The sequence below is a fragment of the Chaetura pelagica genome, unplaced genomic scaffold, assembly GCF_000747805.2.
Source record: "Chaetura pelagica isolate M959 unplaced genomic scaffold, ChaPel_1.0 scaffold116, whole genome shotgun sequence".
NCBI lineage: Eukaryota > Metazoa > Chordata > Aves > Apodiformes > Apodidae > Chaetura > Chaetura pelagica.
In genome coordinates, this window is record NW_009953655.1 from 2,981,309 (window position 1) to 2,995,060 (window position 13,752).

A 13,752-nucleotide genomic window follows, 5' to 3' on the forward strand; every position below is an offset into this window, starting at 1 on the left:
TGAAGTCAAGTGTAGAGTTATTAGCAGAAGTTGTTGGAGCTGTTACACAGCCCTGCTTGAACCCAAGGGGAACTGGAAGTGTGAAAGAGAGAGACATTCAGCCCAGGAGAAGGATGGAGGTAAGGAGGGATCTAATAACGTGCCTCAGAAGCACAGCAATGAATCCCTCCCTGTCCTGGCTGGCTGAGGAATTGCAGTCAGTAGCAGGTACAGCTGTTGTGTGTCCTTGGTTAGTCCCTGCAGCCCAACTGCCTGTGTCTGCAGCCGGGTGACAGCCAACATGCCACCTCTGTGCCCCAAAGTCCTCTGGCAGCCTTCAGGTCCTGGCAGCCATGCTCTCCTGGAGGAGCCTCCTCCTCCTCCCTCACTGCTGATGGAACTTGGCTGGTCCACTCTGTTTTTGCTGAGGGTGGAAGGGAAGGAGGAGGGAGAGTTGCCTCAAGTGCTGAGTTCCTCTGTTCCCTCTTCACATCCCAGACAGGTTAAAAGGGCAGGGATTTAAATGGCATCAGCAACATGCTGCTGGGGCACAGCCAGCTTTGGGCAGGGGACTTCATCCACTTGCTGCCACACACTTGCTAAAGCAGTGGATATAAATAGTGCTGGCAGGAGGAGAAGTGAGACACTGAACTTTGGGGTTTTTTACTCGATTGTCTACAAATAAATAATTGCACAGGACTCCGTCCAGCACAGGACACCCCCTGCTCCCCCTCAGACCACCCCTGCATGGCAGAAAGGGCTGCTGCTCTGGCCAAAATCCCACGAATACATGGCACTGGCTGCTGAACAAGTGACTCCAAGGGCAAATATTTAAAGCTTCATGATGCAGCAGCGTGTTGCATTTCCTCTGTCCTGGTATTTCTGTCTTGGTGTTGCCCAGTCGTGTTGCACTGGGCTGTGCCACAGCAGGTCACGGGAGAGTTTGGGGGCATTTGGATCTCTAGGAGTAACAAGCCTGTCAGTTTTGGGAAGATTTTATGTAGGTATACTATGGGACACAAGCAGTTTGGGTCCTATCCTGTGGGAAGCACAAGTATGATTTTGGGGGTTTCCCCCCCACCCCCTTCTGCTCCTCTGTAGCATCCTGGGGGCAAATCCAGGCTGCAGGGGGGTGCTTTCCCTCTGCAAGATGCTGCTCCTCCCAGCAAAACCCCGAGGACACACACCCAGCCTGTCAGCAGCCTCCTTCCCCTCCCAGAGATCATGCTTCCATATTGCATTTCTGCCAGGGATGCAGGTTCTGAAGTTTTAATTCCAGGGGGCCTGGCCAGTGTTTCCCATGATGTCAGCTTCCTTTTCTCAGGGTGGCCAGTCCTGGAATGCCTCGCTGGCTCTGCTCTAAGCCTGGTGGGTTCCCAGCAGTGGTGGTAGCTGTTGAGCAGCTCCATTGGTCCCCTCATCTGGATGATGTTTTGAGGGCATCGCCCAGGCCAGCTTTGAGCCGGGAGGGGAGTTGCTCACATTTGTGTCACTGTGACATGCTAAATCAGACCTGAAAATCACATTCTGTGCTTGAAGGGACATTGCCCTGAGAGCTGCATGTCTGTCTGGAATTTGTTTTACAAATAACCTTTGAAGAGTGAATAAGAGGTCAGCTGCAGGAGATTGCAGTGCCACCCTGGAAGGAAGAGGGATAAGGCTGGCCTGCTTCTGGCAAGGTTTCCATGCTTGCCCTGTGCTGAGCTTCCAAGGAAAACTCCTTCCCACAGAGATGCAACCCCACCCACATCAAATAAGCCGCAGCAGTTGGTGGTGTCTGCAGGAGCTGCTCTCTCCTCTCTCTAGCCCTATGGAAGGAGGGATGGATTTTACCTGGCTCAGCCCTGAACCCCTTGGTCTGTGAGTGCGGATACAGGGAAGGACCCGCATGTGAGTTCAGGATGTTTTGGGGCAGCAGAGCTTTGCTTGCTTCTGTGGAAGTACTAGAATTTGCTAGAAAACAATGGATTTTAAAAGTAGCTGGCAGGCAGGGCACTGCTTTATCAGAGCAATGCACACAGCTACATTCTGGGGTTTGGGACTTGGGAAAGCTGTGGGAGGCTGCTAGAGACAATCATGCAGGACTTGTGCTGGTGAGGAAGGCTGGTGTCTCATTTTCCCCCTCTCTTCTAGCAGTGCTCTCTGCTATTGCTCTAGGCTCCAGTCTTTCCACCCATCCACCCACTGGCCTTTTATTCACCAGAGGGTGTAGAAGAATTTGCAGCAAAAATAAATGGATTTATTTTCACCCACCATCCTCACTGGCTGTGTGGGGGAGAGCTGTGCAGCTCATGACAGTGAAGGAGCGTGAGAGAGGAGGCTTGAAGCACAGCTGAGGGATTGCCCAGCATGTCCTCCTTGGGCAGTGGGTGCTCTGGGTGGAGAAAGAGGGGCAAGCACAATGCCACCCATCTGGGGAAGTCCTCAGGGCAGGGGCCAGCAGCAGTGTGTGGAGCCTGAGGGCAGCCTGTGCTGCAGGGATAGGTGGGCAGATTAAAAGAACACTCTTTTGGTCCTTAGAAGCTGGGAATCTTCCTTAAATTTCAGGCAGAAAGACACTACCATTGCCTGTGCTTTCAGGCCCTGGGTGCTACCAACAGAGGAGCCACATCTGACCCAGCCGAGTTGTTCTGTGCGTTTCTTTTAGTAAATTCACTATTAAAGCAGCTGTTTCTGTGTCTGGTAAGCAAGATACATCTTAAATGATGGTCCTGTATGAGCAGGAGGCTTTCTAGTGGGGAAGTCTGTGTTGGTGGGCAGCTACATGGTTTGAGTTACTCGCTGATATGTTGATCTAGTTTCTTGCCCAGAGTATGGAAGGATGTTGCTGAGTCATAAAAAAACATGGACAAGGACGGAAAGCTAAAATAGAACTACTTGCATCTTGTTATGCTAGGTATTTAATTTCAAGGAAAGATGGAGATACCTTGGGTGGGTCTTTCCAGGGAAAGGCATTACCCTCTGGAGCTCAACTTTCTTACCTTAAAACCCACTGCTGAGCTGGGCTCCCAGGCTGACTGCTGTTGAGGTGCTGGAGGAACCAGGGCAACTTCACCAAATCTGTGATGCATGAACAACCCAAAATCATCTTTGTTATCACATCACAGCTGTTTTGTGCCTTTTTCATAGATGTCTGCATCCCAAATTTTTGTTTTCACAGAATGATTTGTGTTGGAAGAGACCTTTAAAGGTCATCTGGTCCAACCCTCCTGCCATGGGCAGGAACATATTTCAATAGATCAGGTTGCTCAAAGCCCCATCCAGCCTGACCTTGATCATCTCCAAAGATGGAGCACACACAGCTTCTTCTGGGAAGCCTGTTCCAGTGTCTCACCACCCTCATCATAAACAATTAATTTCTTTCTTACTGCTTTTGCCTTTGAGTTCTTGAAGTCGAGACTCTCTGTGATGAGGCAGCTGGCTGAGGGCATGGAGAGAGCTCAGCAGAATGATGGTGGACTTTCCATGGCTGTTTCTCCTTGCCTTTGGCCATTGGCAGCCTGCAGGGTTTGGGTTGGATTGGGAGGCAAGGGACAATGTTGCAAAGAGGCTTGGTGTTTGGCTGGAAATAGCTAATGCTCCAGTAGGCACCTCCAGTACTTCAGAGTGGTGTTGACAGGGCAGCTGGAGTTAAATGCAGTGTCCATGAAGTATAGACCTTAGAGTGAGTTTTCTTGCAGGGTCAAAAACCACTAGAGGAGCTTTAGGGCCGGGTGAGCTGGAAAGGTTTAGGATGTCCATAGTGATGAGTGACAAGGGGACCTCAGAGGGTGGAGACAGATAAGAGTGAAGGCAGAGACAAAGACCCTGCCATGAGAGGAGTATACGAAGGGCAGGGAGAGTTGTAGCCATGAGGGTTTGTGTGTATCATTGCAGCAGTGATTATTTTCAGATAGTGGTGTGAGAGAGTAAAGCAGCAGCTCCTGCTATTAATAGCACTGCAAACAACAAGGCTGCTGCTTGTTACTGGCAGGTGAGATGAAGTTAATTTTATTTCATCCTAGGAATGAAAAAGTACAAAAACAATACAGACTCTGAGTCAATCCTTTTGGTCCAGAAAAGATAGAAAGAGACCCCACCATCCCTGGGGCATGGCAACGTGGGGTGGTTTTCTCAGGGTTCTTCCATTCCACTCCAGAGTAGGTGCTGCTGGGAGAGGGGATAGATATGGTGAGGAGCTGCAGGTGGCTAGGATTGCTGAAAACATGGGGAGTTCAGGCAAACAGCAAGCCAAAGGCCTTCAGGGTTCTTGCTCTGAAAATAGAGGGTTTGCCCACAGGAGAGAATGTCTCAGGCCAAGGTCAACAGTATGTGGTGGAACCCCTGAGCAGCTTTTAGTAGCAAATACCCATCTGAATGGGCACAGCTCCCTGGAGGGGAGGGATTTGACAGTCCAGCAGGTGGATTGTAGCCACCTTTGGAAACTTGAGGTGTCTTTAGCAAGCTGAAGGATCTGGGGACTGGTGATTCTCAGAGCAGGTGCAGACCTGGGGTGGGCAGCAGAGTGAAAGTCTTGGGGATTGATGGAGCTGGTGTAGATGAGAGCAGAATACAACGCATTGTCTGAGCAGATGCGTCCTGTCTGCTGCTAATTGCAAGCATTGTGTGCACAACACGCTGGGAGATGTGCCAATACTATTTCTTTTCATGCTGAACTCAAGATCATTATAATTAAGCTTTAAAGTTGTAAGTTAAAAACTAATCCAAAATGTGGGCTTGCCATCATGCTGGTTGCAACTGGGCTGGTCCCTGCTGGGATGGATGGGTGTGAGGGGATGGCCTCTGTCCTGGAGAGCGGTCAGAGCAGGGCTGGGGATGTGAACGGCCTTGTGGTCATCTTCAGATTAGGGGTTTAAAAAGGCAGAACAGTCAAAAATACTGGAAATGTGCCATGTTACAAATGTGGGAAGGGTTGCTGAGTGAGATGAGCAGCCTCTTGGGCTTGGTGGGCACAGAGGAGAGGCGCTTGCTAAAGCAATCACATCATCTCTGGCTGAGAGAAACCTAGATTGGTATCTCTGACAACTCCAGGAGGAATTGCTTTGTGCAAGGCTGGATATTGGGGCCGTGGCTGTGCAGCTTGGTGAACTTGGCCAGCCACTTGTGGCACTTTTTGGGGCTGCCTCAGGACAAGGAGGGTGCTGAGGACAAGACCATGGTTCCCTGGGGCAGCATCCCAGCTCTGCTCCCTGGACACGAGGGGACTGTTCAAGTGCCTTTTTGGGCTATGCTGCAGGAGCTGAAGTAGGTGGCTGTAGGGGTGAGGATCACCCTGGCCCCAGTCCTGTGCTGTGCTTGTGATGGGTGGGCTGGGGGGTGCACAGGGCAAAACCACCATCTGATGAGTGGGTTACAAACCGTGAGCAGAGAGCTGTGAGCTCTCAGCCCTGCCATTTGTATTCAGAGGGAAGGTGGCTGCTGTGTTCCCAGGGCTTCATCTGGGGTTGTGTCTGAATAAATTAGATGTTGAGATCCAGGCGAGTGCAGGGGAACAAGCTGCACTGTCAATGTGGCAGCAGAGGAGAGATGTTTTAACTGCTCCCAATAAATGGGTCAAGATGGGTCCCGGTGTTTTAAAAATTAGCTGTTGACCTAGATAGTGGCAGTGTAATGACTTGATCACAGCAGGGACAGAAGTGAGCCTTCCTGGAGCTGCGCATCACTCCGAAGGTGGGGACAGGCTGGGTTGAACCTGGGCTGGTTCCCTGCGCTTCATTTGCATCCAGCTTTTCCTCAGCAGCTGGGCTGTGCTGTGAGGAAGCGTGGAAGACCTTGGCTGTCTCTTTCCAGTGGCCTCACTGAGTCTCAAAGTGCATTTGTCCCACAGGCATGAGCCAGGGGCACCTCCGACCTGCAGTGAAGGTCTCTGAGCTGCATCCTTCTTCCCCGCCGTTTGCAGCAGGGGCAGGGCTGTGCCCCTCAGCACCCACCCCTGGTCAGTGCCCTGTGTTTGGGTTGGGGCAGCTGGCAGAGCTGCTGCTGAAGGTGGAGCTGCTGCCCCAGTCAGGCTTGCTTCTGCTTGGCACTGGGGAAGGAGGTGGCCACACTGTGGCCTGCAGCAGGTCAGAGCAAGCAGGGGATTCTCCTGCATCAGGCTCATCTTCCTCTGGGTGAAGCCATGATCTTCCTGAGCACTGGAAGTCAGCACTTTCCTTCTTGCCAAGAGGCCTGTCAGTGCCCCTCGTTAGCTGCCATCATGTAATTGCTGCTTTCTTGGGTGTTAATTAAGCAATACCCCAGCTAAGGTCACTGTTGTCTCCTGTTGACAACATTGGTCTTTGCAGTTCAGCTGAAGACACTTTTCCTTCACCAGGATTTTCTGTCATGATCTTTAGTTAAGACCTGAGTAATTAGTTACTTGAAATTTATTTTTGTTGAGGTCCCCTTGCTGGTGGGGGCAGTGATGCTGCAACACTCCCAAGCCATGGCAGTTTCCAACTGCTTCAGCCTTAATGTTTGTTGGGCAGTGGGAGCAGTGGGAGGGGATGATACTGGTACCTCTCTCCAGCCTGGTCCAGTTTTATTTGAGCTTTGTAACTGGGGCTGTGGCTGGAGCACTTGGGACCCTGGGGAGCTCACCCTGAGCCCTGCCCAGTGCCCTTCAGGCTGCTGGGCTTTGGGTAGATGGGTTTTGCTTTGGCCTCCTGGAGGCAGCATCTGCCCCATCAAGCCTTCAGCCCCATTGTAGAGCAGCAGTGCTTGACTCCCTGCACCCCAAACGGTTCAGGAAGCCATGTCCTCATTTCAGGAGCAGTGCTAACGGGTGCTGGCACACAGGTAAGGATGGGCTGGTTTTGCTCAGTGAAACTCAACATGGTTTTAGCCTGAGTTGCTTGAGCATCATGTTTCCAGCTCACGAGATGCTCTCACCTGGCACATGCCAGCAGAGACAGAGCAGCAGCTCCAAAGCAAGGGGGGTCTGGCCATGGGCACTCCAAACTGTGGGGAAGAAGGGTGGGTGTGCCTGATCTTGGCTATGCACAGGAGATGCTATTTCTGGGGGATGTGTGTGGCATTTTCCCCAGTTGGTGCTTCGCTGGCTTTTGTCTTCCTAGTTGCTTGCTGCCCAGTTTGTATTTTCTGTCTGAAAATATCTTAGGCAAGTCCTGCACTGAGCCTCTGCAGTCTGCAAGAGCAGGATGCACTGAGGACAGGTTAGAAACACACCAGGCCTCAGGGGTCAGAGAAGGGGGTGGCAGGAGGATGCTGCAGGAGGCCAGGTCCTTATGCTGTCCAGGGCACGTTGATGTCTCTCAGCTGATGAGCCCAGTCATGCACTGCCTACACAGCAGGGGGGTTGTTCTGGCAGCGAGGCCCTCAGGAAGGGGTAGCTCTAGTAGAGGAGTTTGACAAGCAAGGCATCCAAGGGTCTGCCTTCACTACCAGCTCCCAGGGTTGGATGCAACAAGCAAAGATGGGTTGTGCTGTGCTGGGGAGGATCTGGGACTCACTGCAGTTAATTTAGTGGTAGGGCAGGAGAAGGTGACTGTGTCTGGGTCGGAAGTTACCCCTGGTGTGCCACCAGGAGCTGAGGATCATCATCTGTCTGCGACGGGAGCCGAGTGCACTTCGGCACTTGTTCCCTAGGAATCTCACGTTTTGGTTCACAGCAGCTTATCCTGTGTGTTTTCCTTCGGGAAACAACATTCCCTTCACAGCGTTAAGGGAAAAGAAAGCTTCATCCTTATTTATGGAGGTCCTTAGTCCCCACACGTGGCAGAGAGGTGATTTCTGTCCCCAGGCCTGGCTCCCATCGGCGCGTTTGTGAGCGGGTGCCTGGCCCGTGCTGCCCGTCCGAGGTGGCCGGAAGCTACATGTGCTGCTTTATCTCCCACAGGCTCCTGTTTCTGGGTCGCCGTCCTGGACGGCAACGTGGTGGGGATTGTGGCAGCGCGGGGCAACGAGGAGGACAACACAGTGGAGCTGCTCCGCATGTCCGTCGACTCCAACTACCGCGGCAAAGGGATCGCCAAGGCCCTGGGCCGCAAGGTGCTGGAGTTTGCTGTGCTCAACAACTACTCCTCTGTCGTGCTGGGAACCACGGCCGTGAAGATGGCAGCCCACAAGCTCTACGAGTCCTTGGGCTTCAAGCACGTGGGTGTTGTTGAACATTACGCCCTGCCAGGCATGACACGCTCCTTACTGGAGAGAATGTTTTTCCAGCTCCGCTACCACCGCTACCGCCTGCAGCTGCGGGAAGAATGAAAAAAAAAAACCACCCAACCAACCAAATGAAAAAAATATTTTTTTTTCCCCTTCTCCCCCTTCAAAAAGAATAAATTTCCCTTCTATTTCTCATCACTGTTGATTTGCCAATTTTGGGTTGAGTTGTTGTTCCCTCCTATCACCTCTTGGTTTGCTCCGTGCAGCTCGACGGGCCGGCAGAGCAGCGCTCCTTCCTCGCATGCTGTGGGTGGTGGTGCTGGGAGCCCCAGGCCCCTCCTTCCAGGTACCTCCGTAAAGCACAGAAACTGCAACTGCAAAATTCCACCCCTTGCTCCCAGTGTACATAGTCCTCTCCTTTTCCAGACGTGAGGTCACGTAGCGACGCATTCACGATAGCGCAGAAGTATTCCTTGGATGCAGTTCTCAGTATTGCCACGCACCAGTAAGTAGAATACGCCTTCGTCCTGCCCTTTATTTACTGGTCAGTAGGTCTCAAAGAAGAGGTGGGGGGCACAGGGCAGCCCCCCGGCCCCACCCCGCTTGCTGCAATGCATGAAGAAGCTCCCATGTGGATGTGCCTCGTCCTGCCAAATGTCTCGAGAGACCCCGGGTGCATCCGGCAGCCGCGGCTCCATCCCTGCCCTCCTCCCTCCGCCAGCAGGGGCTGGGGGCGGCCGGACGCTGAGCCCCGTTGTACCATAGTGTGAAGATCCAAACCCAGAATCTCTCCCGTGCTGTTCCGTAGCCACCTGTAACCTGCAGCCCCGGGCCGGGCTCCGCATGTGCGTTGGACTTTCTCTTTGCTGCCTTTTTTGGGGTTTCTTTTGTTTGTTTGTTTTCATTTCGTTTTTAAGGGAGTGTCGTTATTTTCTGTTGTTGTTGTTGATATTTTTAGGTTTAGCTTTTGCTGAATGGTGTCATTGAGGCATAATGGAGGCTGCAGTTCCTATGGCAACACATTTGCACATTAATGTGCCACCAAGACTAACCACTTCAGAGGAGTAACGTGTGACAGATAATAGCATTTTGGGGAGCACCAGGGTGGGGGGGGGAGCATATTTATTATCTTAACCAGCTGCTTGTTTGATAAATGTCGATGGCCTCACTGCAGCCTTCCATCAAAGGTAATTAACTGCTTTAATGATGTCAGATTTGTGAATTGTACAATGCAAAAAGCAATGCAAAGCAGATTCGGCATGTGTCTGTACCCAGTATGTATGTACAGTGCCTGCCAACTAAAGAATAACCAAGACTACAGCTTCTTCTAGCCTGAGATATCAACTTTTATAACTTATTTAAACAAATAGCAACTTTGCATGAATTATGTCTTGGGGAAAAAGAAGATCAGTAGGTTTTAATTTTTAAAACGTGGTATCAGAAGTATAAAGAGAACCATTTCTGGCTGCACTTAATTTGGGGTGGGTGGAGGGGGTTCAGCTCTGTTCATACCTTTAAAGGGAAAACCACTTTAATTTAGTTCCTGGGGTGCGGAGGGGGGGGAGTTACTACTTTATGAAGTATTACGTGTCTGTGTGTGGGAAAAACCCCCAACACCTGTCGTGATGAACTTGATGGAAGTGTTGAGCATGTGCGACCCACGTGCGGACGCGGTGGGAGAGCCCAGGCAGGGAGAGGAGCTGTGGAAGGGGGAGCAGGAGGCAGGGAGCAGGGCTTGGGGGCTGCCTGCTCCTCGCTGCTCCTGGAGCTGCCCTTCCCTCCCCAGCCCCGAGCTCTCCCAGCACTGAGGTGCTGCTGAATGAGAGCAGCAGGGAGGGGGTCACCCCATCCCAGCAGGGGCCATGGGCACCACCAGCAGGGATGGAGGAGCAGCCCTTTCCCAGCACCCCGGGAGTGACCTCGGTGCTGGGTCCAGCCTGATAGACAGCCAGGGGGGGGCAGAGTCCCAGTGTGTGTCCCAGCAATAAGGGGTGGGGGGGGAAATGAGGATGGTGAAGGGCACTGTAGCAAGAGACCGTGAGTTGAATTAACAAAATTCCTGTATGGGGCACTATATTTTTAAAAGTCTTTCTATGCTGTACATTTCTCCTGAAGCTGAAATGATGTACTGTTGGTAGGGGTTTTTGTATAGTGTACAGAAATCGGCAGAATATTTTCTTGCTGCATTCAGTCATTTATTAACCGAAGTAAAATAGACAAATATAAAGTGTTAGCAAAAGTTGAAAGAAAAAAAAAAAAAACACAAAAAAACCACACAAAAAACCACAACAATTTGTGCCTTTTTTTAGTTTATTTTTCTGTTGCTATATAATCACTGCACTAAAACCTTTCCAGAAGGGAAAGAAAAACCAACACATCTAGTCTCTTAATAAGGGAGGAATGCCTAAAGCCTAAATTGAGCATAATTTTTTTTTTTATATTTAATTAAAAGAATGTTGCTGGTTTTATTTGATACCTGTGCCTTTGTAATAAAACTCCACATCCTGTCAGAAAAGCCAAACCTGGAATAAACCCCACCAGATCCCACAGACACAGAAGTAACATCAGGTTATCAGTATTTTCTTTAAAAAATTGTAAACCTTAACTGATGCTATTACATGATGATGTTACAGAATCTGATTGTGATGCCTGTTGAGTTGCCTGGGAAGGAGGTGCTTTATGAAGGTGCAGCTTTTGGGGTGCTGCCTGCATTCCTCCCCAGGCATGCAGGCTGCTGGAGCTGCAGGGGTAAGGATTGAGTTGTTGCCACTTGGCTCGTAGCTGCAGAAATTTCTTCCCTTAAGGCTTCTGCCAGTTGCTTTGTGACCAGGTTCTTTGGAAAAAATCCAGCTGGTTGCTCCCAGCTCTCCAGCCGGGACATCTCGTTTCTGAAGGAAAGGGCTGGCTGCCAAATAGGCTGGGTTGTGCTTTCCTCAGAAGACAGAGAGGGCTGGCAGGTGAAATGCCACTGATCCCAGCCCTGGTTTTAATTGGGAAGCTCATATGGCTGCCAGAGCTGCACCCCTGGTGGAGCAGTGGTATGAAGGGTACAGAACCTCCAGTGCTGTTGCTGCTTTCCCAGGCAAAGCTGTTCTGGATAGACTTAATGTTGGGCTTAAAAGTGTCAAGTGATACTGTTGTGTCTTAAATGCAGTAGCTATGGCTTAGCTCTGGAGCCAGAATGTTGCTGCTCTACATGGCACCTGAGCTCTGGACCACACCAAGCTCACCCACTGCCCCCCATGGTGCAGCCTGCCTTTCCCCTGCTGCCTGGGTCATCACACTGGACCATGATGGAGCTCATGGGATGACATGTTGAAGCTGAACAGTCTTTGGTGGGTCTGTCCATCTACTGTGCCCCTTCCAGGGGGCACTGGTTTATTCAAGAGTGCTGCATGGAAAAGATCTCACAGGTCATTGCTTGTGCCCCCCAGTAGTGGTTTTGCAGCACTCCTTGGAGAGCTTCTTGCTTCTCTTGCACCAGATAGCCATGGTTGGCACAGACCTGCATTGGGACCATCACTATCCCTCTTGGTCATGACAAGATGGTTATGAGTTTGGTTCTGAGCAGAACTTGTGATCTGAGCCTACGGTCAGAAACCCCTCGAGAGTCTATTACCAATTGTCAAGACTAATTCCAATAGAGAATCCCATCAGTATGAGATGGCATGAGATGCTTCTAATTTATTTTGGTGGTTTCTCCTTCCAAGGGCACACTAGCTGGAGCATGGGAAGGAGTTGGAGCATCTCTTGGGTTTTGGGCTCAGCTGGTAAAGGCGATGGCTGGGAAGACTGCCTCAAATTTAGGTGAAGGTTGTGTTGAAGATGTGAAGGAACTTCCCCCAGCTGAGCCAGGTGCTTGAGCTTTTACACTGCTGTGCATGTGGGTTGTGGCAGCATCACTGCCTGCCTGTGCTGCCCACCTGGCAGCTCTCTCCTTAGTGTTATGGCTGCTTCTGCTGATCCCTGTGCAGTGGGCACTGCTTGGGTGTCCTCTGCCTGGAGGGGACTGGGGCAGAGCTTTTACTCACTGGGAATGCACCTTACAGGGTAAGAACATGATACCCATGCAGGGATGTCTGAAAAAAAGTTTAAAATAAAAACAAAAAATTTAAAAAGGGTAAACTTTGCATTGCTGTGGCTGAGTCCACAGCCTCAGGGCTGCCCCAGCCCTCTGGCACAGCCTCAGCGATTCCCTTTGGAGTCAGTGGAAAGGCTCCATGCATCCTGAACAAACTGGCATCTCATGCACACGTACTTGGCAATAAGCTGTGGGAAGCTTGGCCCCTGAGCAGTTCCAGGCCCATAATGCTGAACAATTAAAGCAGCAAGGAAAGTGTTTTCTAATCTAAAAATCATGTGACGTTTTCCCTCCTGGAAGCAGTCAGCTCCTGCAAGATGCTTTAGGCACAGCAGCTGGAATTCATCCCTGCTGGGAGATGCCCTTTGCAGCACTTCTTGCCGCAGGGCAGCTCGGGGCACTGCCACCAGCCACAGCTGTTCTGCCCCTTGTCTTCCCTGTTCCGTGCAGTCTGTGGGATGGATTCCTGAGCAGGCCTTTCCCTCAGCCTGCCTGTGAGCCTGCCCAGCAGAGGACAGGAGCCAGGCTCTTCCTTACGTGGTCCATCTGCTCCTGTCTCCGTGGTGCGTGTGGCTCAGGAAGCAGCTGGAGGGTCTAGAGTGCCATGGGGCACTGGATGGAGGGGAGGACATGGATGCTGCTGGCAGCAGTTGGAGAGAAGCAGGAGTTAGTTGGCTGGTGGGCTGCAGTTCCAAGATGAGGCTTATTTTAACTGGCATTTGTTGGAAGCAAGATGGGTTTAGCGGTGCTTTAAGGAGGCTGTAAGGATGCCCTTGGGGTGTGTGAAGCCCACAATGGGTTGTGGTGGGGCATAGGAGCAGGACCAGTGCTGGTGATGCTGCAGAGGTGTTTTCACCCCAAAGCCAGTGTCACAGCTCACAAGACACAAGGTGTTCCACTTCTGATACCCGTGGGATGGATGCACCTAAATTCTTAAAATCCCAAGGGCTAGCCCTGCAGCTTGACTCATCTCAGCCTTGCCCTTCAGCAAATGCAGGGGGTAAACAACCCCAGGGAGGTCTATCTGTCCCCTGGGCTGGGACCCAGGGTTCCCCCCTGCTTTTGTCCCCGTGTGAAATGGGGCAATATTTTGTTGTGACTTTACTGGTCCCTGTGTAGGAGCAGGACTAAGGGTTGGGTTTGAATGTGCCCCAGAACTACAGCAGGAGCAGAAAGCACCCTGTGCCTGGTGGGGGAGAGGGCTAAGGCCCCTTCCTTGCTGTAACAAGCTTCATCTCAATGCCGGGGAGAGCAGAATAAGGCTCTGGAGGGAGAGAACAGAAACTACTCTGGTCAGAATTCCCAAGGGAACTGTGGTTTTACAGAACCTCCTCATGATCCTCACTGCTGCCTGTTGCTCGCTGAGCCGTGCCGGTCCGTGCTGCAGCCCTCCTGCCTTTCCATGTGCCAGATTTGCTGGCTGAGGTGCCAATGGGTAGGGACTGACTGCAGGGATTCCCAGATTGCCAAACGCACAAGGGCAGGAACCAGCTCTGGTTACTTCTGAATTAACCACCTCATTGTCAGTGGCTGGGAGCCTGTGTTCCATTACTGCTAGTGTGATGCTGTTGATATGCACTCTGTTTGAA

The 13,752-nt window shown here is 51.4% G+C and overlaps 1 protein-coding gene across 1 annotated transcript in view; it reads left to right on the forward strand.

Moving 5' to 3' along the window:
• Nucleotides 1–8,214, forward strand: part of NAT8L (N-acetyltransferase 8-like (GCN5-related, putative)) — a 27,855-nt gene extending 19,641 nt beyond the window's left edge. Inside the window, 1 exon segment of the mRNA XM_010000243.1 lies at nt 7,817–8,214. Within this exon segment, the coding sequence (XP_009998545.1) occupies nt 7,817–8,184 (368 nt within the window). The 3' untranslated portion in view covers nt 8,185–8,214.
• Nucleotides 8,215–13,752: the final 5,538 nt, after the last annotated feature.